The sequence below is a fragment of the Schistosoma mansoni genome, chromosome 1, assembly GCF_000237925.1.
Source record: "Schistosoma mansoni strain Puerto Rico chromosome 1, complete genome".
NCBI lineage: Eukaryota > Metazoa > Platyhelminthes > Trematoda > Strigeidida > Schistosomatidae > Schistosoma > Schistosoma mansoni.
The window spans coordinates 10,168,531-10,185,226 of record NC_031495.1 but is presented as its reverse complement, the minus strand read 5'-3'; the positions used below and the strand labels follow the sequence as shown (position 1 = coordinate 10,185,226).

Genomic DNA, 16,696 nt, shown 5'->3' with positions numbered 1-16,696 from the left:
TAGGGTCTTCAAGAAGTCTATAAACCTATCGGGCACACCTTTTTTCAACAGAAAATCCGACAAGACAATCCTATGCAACGAGTTGAAGAAGGCCCCGATGGTCAAACCTCAAAATTGATCGTCAGCGGTTAGGAAGAAAACCCTGGTTGCTTTACTGTGAGCCCGGAATAAAGCCACCGGCGATCCCACCTGGTTGTTTTAATTGTTTTCTTAATACAAGGCAAGATACGTTTCTCAGATCAATGATTGTTATTTCAGTTCAAATGCATATTTGGACAATTTCAGTTTTTATGCGGTGTTTCCTCTTTTAAATTTTTCTGACCACCATAAGTAACTTAGGACATTCATATGTGGCTTAGTTGAAGTTACAAACAAACATGATATAATACTAATAAAATGAGTATCATAATATTGGTAGCAGTATTGGTAATTACAACGATTGGACATAAGAAACGTAATTCTAGAAGAATCGATTTGTGGATTAAAAGGTACGAAATAATTTTAAAAAAACAAGATCAAGGGGTATAGAGCGAATGCAACTTCTCAGTTCTATTATTTAAAAGTGGGACATTTTTGGCGGACTGAAAAACCAAAACATTTTGCTAACTGATAAAAGAGTTATGTTACTGCATATTTATCTGAATCCTTTAAACGTTTTCATTTAAATCTACGAGATAGCTGCAATCTAGGAATCCCACTATGGGCTATGTATGCAAGTCTCGATTAATTTAAAAACTTACTGACAACCCTGTTGAGCACGGAGAGTCCACCTAGGTGAGTTGAAAAACCCTGATTACAAACCAACAGTGCACATAGGCTCCAGGATCCTGAGGAAATAAGTCGAGTATGAACCTATCGTTGGTCACCGGTTACCATGAGACTGCATCTCCTAAAGTTGTGTCCACTGCCTTGTGGATTAGACCTTTAGGTCAAAGGCTACGGGTGTGGCCCACTAAGAAAATCACCTGCTTTGATTTGAACACCATGACAGTATCACAACCCACAAACAAATCAAGTGAAGTGTGAGTGACCGCCAAAATCCGTGCTCTTTAACTGCGTATGAATTTTAATCATAGTTAATTTTACATCAAGTATTTTGCGTAGAAGAGTATTGTTTTGTTCTGGAGAAGACTCTATTCTATTGATCCCCATTTCATTTTCTGATATCAGCTTATCGAAGAGATTTGGATCCACACTTCGGTATTATGAATAGTTATCAATTAGTCACACCATATCACCGAGATTCTATTCATTTACTTCAACATTCCTCAGGTCATCTTTTATTTGTCAAATCAAAATTCATAAATGTTACTGAAACCCACATTTGGTGAATAGCAGTTCGTTTATAATAAATATTCTATCATAAAAACTCAGTATAGAGGTCATTCTTACATTTACTTGATCTTCTTAGACAACACTACATGATAATATTTAGTGGTAAGCTTAGTAATCTGAATTATGTGGGTAGATAGCACTGAAAGACTAGTTATGACTTACCTGTGACAGTGGATTTTAAAGTCTGACTATATCCGATTATTTCAATTGGTGACTGAAGCTTAAGAATTCCACGTTCTATCCGACCTGTAACAACAGTACCTCGACCAGTAATGGTAAATACATGTTCGATAGGAAGTAGGAAAGGTAATATAATACAGGTAATATAATATAATATACTGGTCTCTACTAACCTGTTCGATATACATGAGCACACTCATTCTAGAAATGATTTCTGGGCCCCGAATTTGGAGCCATTTAGCTAATTCATCTCGGTCGGCTTGGGGGTCAAGATGATCAGCATCACTACTTATTGCTCTCCAGATGAACATAGGAACAATCACCCACTCATCAATGAACAATTTTCGACACCTAGATCTTGTTACCCAAAACTATTACCAGTTTGGAATGAATTTTAATCGGCTCTAATTATTTCAAAACATATAATAAAGCTAATAATTCGTGTAGGTTACACCAACTGAATTATCAGCACTGTGCCCGAACACACGGTGTCGCACCTCGGCATCGATAACATGGTGTTGACACTGGATGTCAGCAATCCTTCGGAGACAACAATGATCAAACACAGAGATTCGTCTAACATCCTCAACTCGGAGAGGCCAGATCTCACAAGCGTAGAACAAAACTGCTCCCATCAACGTGTTGTAAATTCAACCCTTCACAGTTAGACTAACATCATCAAGGCGCCAAAGATAGTCTAGGTAAACGTAAGTCTCCCTGGTTTCCATCATACACATATTGATATTATCAATCACGCAACCACCAGAACTTACACGGCTACCCAGATACATGAAATTCTCGACTAACTGTAACTACTCACTATCAAGAGTGAGTGTAAGCAGAAGATCCTGTCAGTCTTGTAAAAGTACTTTGGAATCAGGAGGTGCAAAGAACATGCAATACCTACGAAAATTGATTGTCAACTGATTAAGTATGGATTGCATGGTTTGGACATCATCGCACAGTAAGATAACATCATCCGCATACACACGGTAGAAGTCTTTCTCCAGGCAACAGATCCACACCACTATTACCTAAATCTATTAGAGCTGATTCCAGAACGTCAAACTCTCGAGCAAACGGAGCAGACCGACGGACTTCAATGGGTTGTAAGAAGCACAAAGTAATCCAGTGCTTAAAAGCGGAACGTTTCGCGAAACCACAAGCGACTTTACTCTCCATCTTCATGACGTCATCAAGTTGCAACCAATGCCCATCTATACTTTTTGGTGGGATGGTAGCTAGCTTAGAAGCTAGCTCCGTTCGATACATACTTGCAACAGAAGTTGCAACCAATTTACTGACATCAGTACGTTTATGACGGTCAATTTGTCGGCCACTGAAAAATAAGGTAAGATTAGCGCAAACAAGGGCATGATCAGAGTCCAGATAGGTACTCCAAAGGGGGCGGCAGTTTTGTACACAACCACGCCAGCGGTAGCTGATCGCTACGTGATCAATCTGAGTCCAGGCTTGAGATGTAGGGGGAGGACGTCAGTTGGCACATCGACGATAACTGTGCCGATAGTTAGTGCTAGCTAGGAACAGGTTGTGGTCTATGCACAATTGCAGTAGACGGTCCCCGCTGTCTGTCCTGCGACTAACAAGTCCCCATCGGCCACCTGGACGACTCTCTTCTGTGCCTAGACGCCCGACCTGAGCATTCAAATCTCCGGCTGGTACTATAATATCTTTCGAACGCACTTTCTGGAGAAGAACAGTTAACAGGTGGTAGAACTCATCCTTGATTGTATCAGAGCTGCAATCTGTAGCATAAAAGGCGGAACTGATGAAAATACATTTTTTCTTACCCCGATTTCTTCACACTTTGATGGGGCATTCTAATTTAACAGCACATGACCTACTGTTAATAGGGATTCAATAGATTAGTGCTGCCTCATCTTTGGCTCTTTTTACGACACCAACGACGATGAAACCAGAAGATGCTACAGAGTCATAGGATAAACAAGCAAGCTTTTCGGATAGCCAATTTGTGGTACTCCCTTATTGTTTTGAATACGGGTCTTGAATAGATGACAGACATCGTCGTTGAGGCTTCTAAGTACACAGACAACTCTATTTGTTATCCCATCTGCATAAGTGTGTGAACGTTGATGGAGGCCAGATCGAATGATATACGTGGTTCCAGAAAGTCTGGTTAAGTATTCATAGTCGTTGGTAGCATTCGACCTTTGACCAGTTAGTGACTTGAGATCATTTAGATAGGGCAGGGTTTTCTCCATAGACGAGCTGCTGCATAAGTTGAAAAATAAAGTACAGAAAATGAGAATGAAAGGGACCACACAAGCGACATGGTATGAAAGAAATATAAACGAATATTGTCAAATGATCACGAATAAGATTTGTCTGAATAAGTATTGGAACAAGAATAATTTATTCGGTAGTAATAATCATTGATATAATACTTCCCGTGTGCCAAACAGTGAGGGGTGGTATTCTTGGGGGCCAGTACCCGAGCCTTTGACACGAAAGTCCAATTCACAAGGCAGTGGAACAACTCTAGGAGATGCAGTCTCATGGTAACCGGTGACTAACGATAGGTTCATACTAGACTTGTTTCCTTAGGATCCTGGAGCCTATGTGCACTGTTGGTTTGTAATCAGGGTTTTTCAACTCACCTAGATGGATCCTCCGTATCCATTCACTTTTCGTCTTCTCAATTTCGTGAACAGCACACCGTTTGCTAGAAGGCAATGAGTAGGACGTCCATGGCAGTGGTTGTATGCACGTGACCATGTGAGAGCATTTCGAGAGGTAAAGCTGACTCTTCTTACTCTCCGCCGTACAAGGGCATTTGGGGGCCATTTTTCTATTAGTCTTTTGATTAACGCTGGGGTGTATTATTGAATTGTAGCATCGATTGGTACTCGTAGCTTACTAGTTCGATCGATGCTAATAACTGGTTATCTATGTTTATAATTGGCTATGGTGGCTCACTGACAGTCCTTAGTATCATTTACATGCTTGAGTTAAAAAATTAACCACCAGCAAATATGACACTTGATCGACGTAAATGCACATAGACTGGCAGTTAACGTAAACAAGAATTGAAAGGTTATCTTGACCTAATTCTCTATTTCGTTTGTTCACTTTAAATTTTACCCTCTCTCAAACTATGGACTCTCCCTTCGTATCTTTTCTTTCCACCAATGCCCGCCTAATTTCAAATTTTTGAGTTCCGCTGACTAATAACAAAAGCAATATTCCATAGACGTACAGTGAATTTAAGCTATAGTGTATTTGCACTTCTTAGCGCAATTCAGATCTTTCATACAGTGAGAGCAACGTATTTATCTGGACTCCTGGATTTGCACTGAATCAATGGAGTAACAACGTCAAAAACATCACGAGCATCCAAAAGTAAGTTGCAATATTGCGTGTTTAATCTAATTCTTTTTCGACATATATCATTTCTCACAACTGGCTTTCTTTACGTCAAATCCACTGGTTGATCAAAATTCCGAAAATAATGAAGAAGGGTTCTACTATTTTGCTGGATGATTTATCATGTTTCTGGTTCTTTTTAACATGTATATACTTTCGCCTAGACTAGCCGCATATATTTCACCTGAGTCACTCCCAAAACTGTTTTTAGCATGAGGTATTTAGTGAATTTAAAAAGCATACTACTATGAGTGTGTCGTTTTCAGGAAAACTACATTACATTGAACATTAATTTGACTTTTCCTAGCTGCGATCACCTTTTCTAAATATTTATGGGAGCTTTTAGGTCAAGTACAGCAAACCCTTATGAAAAGTATATATCTTACCTGTCATATTCGTCACTGTGGTTCCATAAGTCATGTCCCAACTTTAAAATCTTTTGGACAAACTCCTTTTTTATTTCTAGATTTCTTATCGACGTACATGTTGGCCTAGCTTACACATGGGTTGCATTATATCATCCCTACTATTTCTAAATGGAACAATTATTTAGGCAGCAGTTAGTATTCTCTACTAAATACATCATAGTCGCTATTGCCACGAATGTTGGGTTCATAGACTGGGCTAACATATTACTTGCCCAAGAAGACCTTTAATATATTCAGATGCTAAAGCCGCCATATTAAAATATTGTCGTACTGCACCGGTATAATAAGTAAACTGCCACGTAGTTATTAGCCAAACAAGTATTCAAAATAAACTCTTGAGCCTACTTTTGGAATTAACACTAAGTATACGAATATTTCTGGATCACAATTTGTAATATAATCAGGCAGCTCTGCTCCATTCATGCCACAAAACTTTTGGTATTTCAGAAACATCCGAAACAACAGTACCTATTTCCTACTCGCTGATCCTCAATCAACACTACGATGGTTTCTGGATGTCGTCATAAAACATTGCCATGACAATCACGTAATATGATTAATGAGATGAGTGAAACTATTAACGAGAACACGGTCGATGAATCAACTAATAATTGTCACCGATTAGTGTTGTTTCCCCGTGGTCATCTTTATGTATTTTAGATAATTTCAGTATACTGAATTTGACGTAACAGTCTCACAAATGACGCATGAATCTTAAGATATACCACGATAATTTACCATAAAGTATGAGATTAAACCGTACAAAATGTGCGAAAGGGAACAAAATAGCAGAATTTCAGCACGAAGATGAGAAATATCGATTCAACAATGGGACCGATAAAGCATTCCACGTGAGCGAAAGCTACAGAAATTACTATTCTTCCATTCCAAATATAGGTCTAACTATTATATCCTTTCAGTCCCCCGGGAGCTGCGTTTGATAGAGTTCTTTCAAACGGAATCGTGAGTAATCCTGAAAATAGTGTCTCCGAGAAACTGTAGGAATCGTGAGCTTGATTCATCAGGATCCAATGATTTACTTAGTCTGAAATCATCGAGCACATGAAGAACAGCTTCCTTAATTGCATGCATTAGTCCTTTAGCTGGCATTTCACTGGTGTGATCTCTAGGTTTTGCTGACAGTACCCATAGAGTGCACTTCGCTGATACAGTTTAATAAAGTCTAAGCTTTGGACATATCTGATTCAGTTAGAATATCTCAATTCTCGTGAGAGAGTAATGAAGGTGTAATGGCTTTGCTTCGGTAATCGATCACCTCGATAACCGTTATAACACAAATCTGAACGGTGTTTGAAATCAGAAGGCAATGACAGGCGGCGATTACAGTTTATTAGCGGATAGCGCAGATCACAAAGTTATGAGCATATCACGAGAATTTGAAGTGGAGAGGCGAATAAGTATATGTGAGCAAATACATACGAAAATTTGGTCAAATTGCATAAGGGCGCAGCAAGACGAAGCAAACGTTAATAATAGGATTTGAGTACATATATACATGGGGAGGAGGATGAATCATGGAGTGAAATTTAGGCAATCAACATTTTAGCTAGGGTCTGTTATGTGATCTAGTGATCATAACAGCTCAAATAAATATGTAAATTGTTACCGTTCGTTTAATTTATGAAAACAATCGTTTTGTGAAGGTAGGGCTATCGCATACCAACCGTCATTCGTAAGTGCGGTGTCATCTGGCTATAGTCTTTATACTCATATTCCGAACCTTACGTTAATCTCACTTAAATGATTCGTGACGTGTTCACAAGAGCAAGTCCTATAGGTGTTTTATATGCCTCTTGGGTTTCCTTGTAGATCTACTGCGGGTATTATGACAGCTTACTTGTTGACCATGGGATTAAATTTGGTGCTACAGAATCCAATGTCTTTAAGTTAAATCTATTAGTCTTCGACCGACTCACCTACATTGACCTACCAATCTTTGAAGATATCACCGATTGTCGGAATGTTAGCTCATTAGATATCGGGATGGGTTAGAGCAGGCGCACATTGTATATCATGTCTGAAACCTGAATCACTTTGTAACGTGATCAACGTATGTTAGTGGGGGTAGATAATGAATGTTAGTGACGTGATCACAGCGGTGTGTGAAGACGGTTCATGTTCCAAGTCAACACGCGCCAGTTTAGCGATACATTGTACAGCTGCGCACCAAATAATGGTTAACAGCAGGCTGCCGTCAAAATATCCATCTGAAGTTGTACTCTCCATCTTGCTGATGTGCAGCGCGTTGAAATATGCACCTGATACAACAATCGGCTGTACCCCAAGAGATATGACCTAAGACAAAGTCGTCAGCAAGACAATGTGGACAACGTTATATTCTTCCTACAATCACTAACCCATGTATAAATTTATTAGTGCGACAAGCTACCTCACATCTACCACTATCATGAGCCTCTAATATTCTCTATTGTACTTGTGCTTGGTATCGAACATATGACTTTATGCCTCCTCCCTTGTGATTTATAACTCTATCAATTCTCATACAGATAAATGGAGAACAGTCGACATCTACTATGAGACACGCTTCTGTGACAGTAATTATATAAGAACATAGTTCATCCGTAATCAAATATATCTCGGACGTTCTATTTCTAAGACTACGAGTGTTTGTGTAGCACACACAGAAGCTGTTTTGAGAATCACTTATTCTACCCACAAAGGTCTACATAGGACTGACTTTAAAAATCTGACTACTCGGAACTTCTGAATCTTAAGTTTTGTTCCGCCATTTCGTTTCTGAATTTTTAACTAATTAAGGGCATTCTTCCACTTGATTCGATCCTCATGTGGTCAATCCGTCCGGATAGGGACATTTGAATCACAAGTTTTGCGTGTATTACTTATTACAACGTCTCTTACCTCGTAACTCCCGAGTAGTAACTTCAAGAACCTTCTTGATTGGATCTCGCCTCCAACCCAATCACTGAGTCCTATTACGTTTGTAATTTATATTCTTGAAACTTCGGGCTGTACATTTCTGATGGCAGATCCCACTGTCTCTAGATCGTCTTCATGCCTTTTGGCAGGGTCACATTCTTTTGACTCATGCAGATTCCGAATAATTAAACTAGAAACTCAGACCGTTCTATCATTTTCAAGCTGATAATTACAAGGAGCTTTTCTTTAGTTGATTTTGGATTAGAGTTGTTTAACTCCGGAAAATTACACACAGTAATATTCGACAAGATCAGTTTTTTCCAGCCACGCAAAGGTTAAGCCTAGTCTTACATTTGAACTTTGGTGAGGTATCCTGTAACTGAAAACGGAAGTCTACCGGTAATAGCACCTGATACACTGACTCATTCTTCACTGTCAGCACGCATGTTACCAGTTCATACCTCATCAATATCCTTGCAGGCCAATGCCAGAAGATTAGTTGCCTCGTGGATCAGCGTTGTCTTACTCGAACAGTGAAACATACAAAGTTAATGGAAGTTAGAATTCGAGCATCTTTTGTATGCGGTAAGATTTCAATTGGTTCACATGTTGGGAAATCTTAGTGAGCACTTCTTATATTGAATCCGTTCCGTAACAGGAAAGGAAAAACTTGTTTGTCCACATTTATGAGTTCAGTCGACCATTTTAGCAGGATTTGAAGGAGGAGATGATCGACGAACTACACAAAATAATCAACCAAAAAAGGTACCAAGGATTTGAGGAAGATTACAAACCTTTGCCCTAATAGTTTAAGTAAAAGTTGATCATGTATGTTTTGATGTAATAAACATGCAAAAGCAAAGTTAACTCACAACAAGTATGAAACCTCTACTCGTTTTCAAGACGCGCGAATTTTACGAATGGTTTTGATTAAGATCGTGAACCGATTGATGTTAGACCACTATGGAAAATCTGGAAGCACTGAACAGCCGTTCCGTCCCATTGTGGGACTCCTCAACAGTGTGAATCAGCAATCACACTAGCGGGATCTGAACCCTGAGCTTACAGTCCCGCACGCGAACGCCCAACACACCAACAACACCTACAGGTATGGACCGAAGTATATGAATGAGTAGAGCAAAACTGTCGTTAAATTAACCTTAAGAATACATCGCGTCCTATTAATGGCCTATTCGGAAGTTCCCTGAACTACGCCAGTTGGTAGTAAATTTCAAGAATCGACTATTCATAAGAACCAGAAGCTGTGCCTACAATTCAGTTTACCATGAAGTAGAGCCAAATTCTCCCGAATTGTCACCTTATAATTCTGATTGCAAACTTCTCTCTGTAGTTTCATTTCGTCAGCAAGACGTTATCTCTCAGAATGTACTTTTTGAGGTTGGTCATTAGAAATAGATTGAGCCACTCTATCAGAGGACACTGAACATCTACTTTTTGGGCTTATTGGCGAGATATATATGATCGACCATATGCGAAGATTTTAAAAATTCAACATTTATCATGATTAACTAATCTTCAAGATCAAAAAACAGTGATCCATCCATTTACCACGGTCATCAGATTAATGATACAGGGAAAACCGTTCCGGAAACCATGCTGTTGGGGTAGGAAAATATTAATGTGTGTCAGATGGTTAAGTATATCTATACGTTTGAGGGGTTTCATGTGATTTGAAATCAGTTGAAAAGGCGCTACCGCCGGGTAGCTCAAAGGATCACTACTTTAGCCGTCATTAAGAGTATGGCGGCTTCTGCTTGCCTATTACTGCGTCCTAACTGGGAGGATTTGAGGGTAATAGACTAGGGGACGTTGCCAAGATGGAGAATACTACTCTCAGTACAACAGAGTGAGGCGTATCTAGGCCGGGAGTTACTTTCGCATTAAGATATTGAAATGCTTTTCAAACCAATTTAGTGTTTGGTTTTGCCTCAACGATACCCGTAGAGTAGCATTCACAATCTGAGTCGGAATATGTTGTAGACAACAATGGAAATCTTCAAAGCACTGTTTTGGGGCTCTGTAGCATCACTTGGAAACTCTGACTATACCTCATCAAAAGGGACGCCACATAATGAAATAGGCTTTTATGAATTCAGACAAATACATCGATCATCCTAATCCATTATTGATCCCCGTCTTCTTTTGGATCCTTTGTGAATTGATTGTTGGTGGATTTAAAGGCTATGAATTTCATCAGGTAGTTTATTTTCAGTTTCAGTACCTAAACGTTTTGATTCTGCATAACGTTCGATTGCATGAAAATTTTAGAAAACATGTGAATGACAGGCGTGCTTGGAGAATTTCATTCCATAAACAGTTAGAAATTTTAGCGAGTATACACCAGTTGGCAATGTGTCCATGTGTCCGTAATCTTTGAACATGTTTCACGTCTTCGAGTAGTTGTGGATAAATTCCGACAACTAACATCGCTTTAAGGCATATATCTATTCTCCACCATCAGTTGTATGTTGCAACGCTACCTCCATAAAGTGCGCCAAGTGTGATATTGACATGTTTCTTACGAAATCCATTTACATTCATATCTTATGAAATATCAACCCAGCTGAGTAATTTTCAGCAGTGAAAATTGTAACTTCTTTAACAATTTGACCTTGCCTGTAAACCGGCATGCCTCATGTAACAACCTGTTATTTGAGAATAAATTATTATTATTATTTTTATTAAAGTGAAATAATGCTCGATATTGTCTTTCACACCAATTGGACAATAATTTGCCTAAGATGAATATCTGTATTGGAAACCCCGTCTGACTTATTTTACACAACCTTAACACAGCTCTGACCAAGAACAAGTGACTAGCGTGACTAGGATATGAGTATATTAGAACACAAACACTAACAGTAATAACAAGAGGTTGAAAAATATATGGCATCTAATGCCTTTTAGACTATTTACTAGTCTGACTACGTAAACAGCCAATCGTTACGTTTCTTGCCTACACATTACCTCCCTGGCGATTTGTTCGTATGACTTTGCTCATTCATGCACTTGAAAAAACCTCACTTTTTCCGTTGTTTTGGTGTTGTCCATGTCTGTACTTGATAAATTCGGGTTATATTACATGAGTTTTTCGACTTTCTTTAGTCAATGTTTGTGATGTTGCAGATTAACTTGCTGGATTCCAAACAGTATTTTTAATAATAATCTTTACAGTAAAATGCAATCATCACCATATCCGCCTAGTGCTGATATCCATAGGTTTTAGGAAATATTTAATCATGTTACATGTTGAAGATGAACTGCAGTTATAAAGCTGATGCAAGCTGCTTCTGGTTCTTGCGAACATTGAAATATAAAGCTACTAGCAGCGGCAGCTATTTTCAACATTTCTGAATCTACAGAATTTGCTTTCCTGTTTGAGTTACTCTGTAAATCATAAGCTTTCTTTTACCTCTTAAATATTCGTCTTGTTCTTTTTTCTTCCAAATTGCTGTAACTTAAACATGGATCTAAAATTCTGTCTTTCTATCGTATTGCCATAAGTTGGATATGTCTAAATTTCTCTTTATTCTCTGTGAGTTGTGGTCTTGTCATTGATATATTTTTTGTACAGCCTCGTCTCTATTCTCTGTACTCCAATCCACCCAGATCTAGTGGTTGTTCTGTGTAATCTATCTTTTCAAGGTCTCTCCCTGCGTGCTAGGAACAGACTGGGAGAAAGATATATCAAACAAGTAACTCTTTAGTCAGGACTAACCTTCTGAGACCCATACTGATAAACACGAACGGTGATTACCTCCCATACACAACTGATGTGATTACGAGACTACTCTATCCTGACACCGCTGGGACTTGTTTTCGTTGAAGTAACTCAGGTGATACCTGTCTAATGGAGCGGAACTCGAGTGTCTGAGGGAACCCCCAATCACCACACGTTCATCATGACGTCGGTTAACACAAACTGAATTCTGATTCTGATTTTGGTCCATCCAAGATATCTCATTTGCCACTATCACTATTAGCTTACATGAAGCTGAAACTGGGAAAAAATGTATTAATACATTTTCGCTACTGTCCGCATTTACGAACTGATATCGACTAACATTTCATGTATGATAGAATATTTAATAATATAGTGTATAACAGTGACAGCTGCATTGTGATAGTGGACGGTATTTTCTTCCACAGGAAAAACGATGAGGCGAAATAACCCTACCTACGTCATTTTGGTGAGGCAATACCTACGTATCTTGCAAATCAGAACCAGGATTCTTACCAAGAAAGAGGATAGGATCAATACAGTCAAAGTACTACCAAGGAACAAAACATCTTCCTGAAGTCAGAAATACAAAACTTTTCATCAAGGATAGAAAGAAGCAGCAATTAAAATAGTATCGAGGGTTTGTATACGACCACTGACAAAGCACTTACAGATAAACAATAAAATAAGAGATGGAACATTAATCAAAATACTACAGACGTCAAAGAGTCGGTCCCAAATTCATATCAGTAAAAACAATGGTGATAATAACAGGAAATAACAAAATGAGAAGTGAAATATGTGCAGATATGTTGGAGTATAGTCTAGGTCGTTATTAGTACATTTTTCTTGGCTACTGAAATAATAGATGGATTTTTCATTATGCGACCACCTAATCTACAAGACCTTACGTGTGAATCCCACCATTTTCTACACTGGAACGCCCTATGGTGACAACCAACTATATGATATTTTGTACTCTTGAAGAACACATATGTGCTGAGAATAGAATGATATAGTTGACGTGAAAAGGAATGAGTTACACAGTGGCCAAAGCTACGTTACCGTGTCTCCGCCCTCACCATTTTTGACCTATCATACGTGGTAAACGTCGAAAGTAAATCTTTTCAGTAGTTATATGTTCAAAAATGGACATCATGTGGTTTGGATCCAACACCACTATAAACACCGTTGATAGCAGAGGAGTTGATACATTTAAGGGAAAAACAAGGTAATAATCAGTGACTCACAAGACGGGACTTCCCTTTACGTTGTTAAAGATACAGAGAATGGATTCCACACCAGGTTTCAAAGTTTTTAATTAACCTGGAATTAGCGACTTATGATTCTCATTTTTGAGACAAACTTTATAATGGTGTCTTTTTGTAGGCTTGTTATTAACTTCCACATTTTGTTACATGTTCATGTTTTTCAAGTGTAGCCACAAAACGTCTCGGAAGTACCATTGTAAACTGCCAGTTTGTACAAATAAATGTGTATTTCATTCGCTCGATTCAATATCTGTTCAAGGTGTTGACTACAAAAGAAACTGAAAATTTGCAGAAAATGCCTCTTCTGTCATTTGTAAGTTAAGGAGATTGACTAGTCTCACGAAAATAAATCGAATAGCTATGTATTTACTCAGTTTTTCATGTCGTAAACAGCTTTGAACCATGTATCAATTGTTTTCCGACTGCTATTTGATCATTGTAACATGGCGTACATAAAGCAGTGCAACGTTTACATCCTATATTTTGTAACACCAACTATGTTCTTATGTGTCGATACCTTTTTGTTTGTTTCTGCGAAGAATGTATGTCGTACTGCGGCGAAGCAAATGAACAACATGCAGTATGTCGTGAAATACTTGTAAAGTTTGATTTTGTCTGTAAACTTCCATGGAAGGATTGCCCAGGACAGGGTTGGATGGAGTATGCTGATGGGTGGCTTATGCTACTCCACGAGGGGTAACAGATGTAAGTAAAGTAAGTAAGTAAACTTCGATCCATCACGTAACTTACTGCTTTCTGAGGTCAAACTGTTCTATTATAACCATGCTAACTCAATTTCTCCTTGAATGTCTAATAGTCTTGATTCTCCAGATTCAGTCTTTTCCAACTGTTTTTCATAACAAAGGCCTTATTTAAATAAAACGTAGCAGAAGCAAACTAGTAAGGACTTGCATTATGAGGTTCCTTCTGAATTCTTGTATCGGGTTTCCAATGAATACCGTAATCCTATTTTAAGGTTCTGTGTAGCAGCAAATTAAAGATTGTCATAAAACAACAATTCCAGTTGCGCCAAACGGATTAAAGTACAATGAAACTAAAACATTGAACAAAACCAAATGTTTTCCTAAACCAGACACAACTCGAAAATGTACAAACAATTTACAAATAAAAAGAACTGGATAAATCTAATTGAAGAACTGTTCAATACCTCTAGAGCGTCTAGATATCGAGATGGTTGAAACATGAATTTCTCTCAAATTAACGAACACAAACAATGTCAGGGTCAAGTGGTTTCCTCTGCCACTTAGGAATCCTCTGATTATATTCGCGAACCTAACAATATTGTTTTTCACAAAAACAATTGAAACGAGTTCACTAAAACTCAGGTGACTGGGAGATGGTTGCAATGAAACAGTGAAAACAAAAGATCAGGATAGAACTTATCAATGAACCAAGTAAGGGGCTCAAGTGAAGCGACCACGCCGAAATCATTAAAAAAGGGAGTATACGTTACAATAATAGCTCCGATGTGTGGTTGATATACAGACTCAACAAAGACATTACTTCATGATCACTACTGCGACTTGCCCTGGTGAGACTATATCTCGTTAACCTGCTAGTCATGAACTCGACCATGTTTAATGTACGAAATTAAGCTTCAAAGAGTCATTTTTAGTGTCCATTGTATCACCCCCAAGCCTTTCTACCCAGTCTGCAGCACAACCTTTCAAATAGTTTTTTTAACTTGGTAACACCATGGTGCTATTCATATTGAATAATAATTGAATTCTTAAGAATAGACGTCACATATTTGCTCAGCAAGAGTGAGATGGCTGGCAATGAGTCTCGTTAAAATGAAACCAGTTATTGCAACGAAATCCGTTACAAAGGTGCAAAACACAGAAGTCAAGAACACGACTTCCAACAAATTTTATTGTGGCTTGCTCACAGAGACCCGTGACTTAACAGACTCCACTCAGGTGGCACAAGAATTCAGTTCTTTACCAACTGGAAAGCTATCAGCCTCTTAAACTAAATGTTCAATAAATGACTTCGAGAAGTCAATGATTTAGAAAAGTATTCAGGTGTGCCATGTGATTTTGCAGAAATTAGGGATGTACGAACTGTGGAGCATGTAGATCAATTCGATTCATTTGTTCATGCAGAAACATTTAAATACTTGCACCTGTTATTCGCTGAACCTTCTGATATTCCAACCAAAGTAGATGACTATATTTTTACTACGGAAGCACATCTCTTACCATTAAGTTTATCTTGTCAACGCTAGTCAATTAAGAATGTATTCCATGCTGCGATTCATGATGTTTCCTCGGTATTGATGAAGGTATCACAATATGATGTTAATAGTTCAATCCTACTACAACCATCATCGACTTCAAAAGTTGAATAACCAATGCCAGATCGTCATGGTGAGCGAGATATTAAGTTTTGAAAATTATTACACAATGCAGCTCAATGTATTGCTATAGGGTATGAGCATCGAAATCCCATGGAGTGTATTTTAGATACTTCTATGGCCAAGCACGATATTACTATTGGTAATAAAAATATTGATAACAATTATCTTGTTAGTAATCATATTGGTTCAACATGTGATATATCAGCAACGTCTGGTTTTTTTACGGTCATTATATGAGAAAATTACCGAAATGTAATGATTCTGGTAGGATTTTGTTGAAATCATGTATTTGGAATATTATTGACGTTATTTGACAACCAGTACGTCAAATAGCTATAAATATTGACCGTTTAATAAACGATTTCACAGTCGGTGTTCATCATCATAAAACTAAGAAAACACCATTACCTTTAAGAGCAGTTAACTTTCAACCTGACAATGCGTTACACTTGAATATACTTAAAAGTATGGGTATATCAATGCCATTTAATCAAGATGGTAGATTGACTCTAACACATCAGAATGCTGCTGATAGTATTGACTCAGCGACTGCAGGAGTTATTTTCGTGAAGGAATTGATCAATTTGGCAAATTAGAAACAAAGTTTAGCAGATCTTCTTGTACAGAATCGTTTTGTCCTTGTAATTGATCCGCCAAGTTATGATTTTGCTAAATTTTCTGCCTGTCCTGCACATTTTGGTTTATTCCCTGGAGAAGAATTAATACAAGGAAAAGGTGAACAACAACAGAAGGAGCATGGACCAAGGATTCGAACACATTTGAAAGTCAAGCAAAACAACAACAATCATAATTTTCATCGTCGTCATTGGAAACATATTGTGGGTCCTGTACGCGTTGTCTATCCAATAGATGTATGTCAACCTATTATGCAGGTTATATAAATGTACCTGGGCTCATTGAACAATGATAATATGGCTGAAGTACAGGGAAAGCTTCCAGGTAGAGCTGGATCAGTGTATTTTAATTTAGTTATATCATGTCTTGTTCGTACCACATAAGGTACCTATTGGGGGTT

General features: G+C 38.2%; 1 protein-coding gene across 1 annotated transcript; it reads left to right on the top strand.

The window, feature by feature from the left end:
* Positions 1–15,893: 15,893 nt before the first annotated feature.
* Positions 15,894–16,256, top strand: Smp_161950 (mannosyl-oligosaccharidealpha-1,2-mannosidase-r el ated; the record flags this gene model as incomplete). Its single annotated transcript, XM_018793207.1, has 2 exons — positions 15,894–15,945; positions 15,982–16,256. The coding sequence occupies 2 exons, from the start codon at positions 15,894–15,896 to the stop codon at positions 16,254–16,256; spliced, it is 327 nt and encodes a 108-aa protein (XP_018647743.1).
* Between the last annotated feature and the right edge of the window lie 440 nt (positions 16,257–16,696).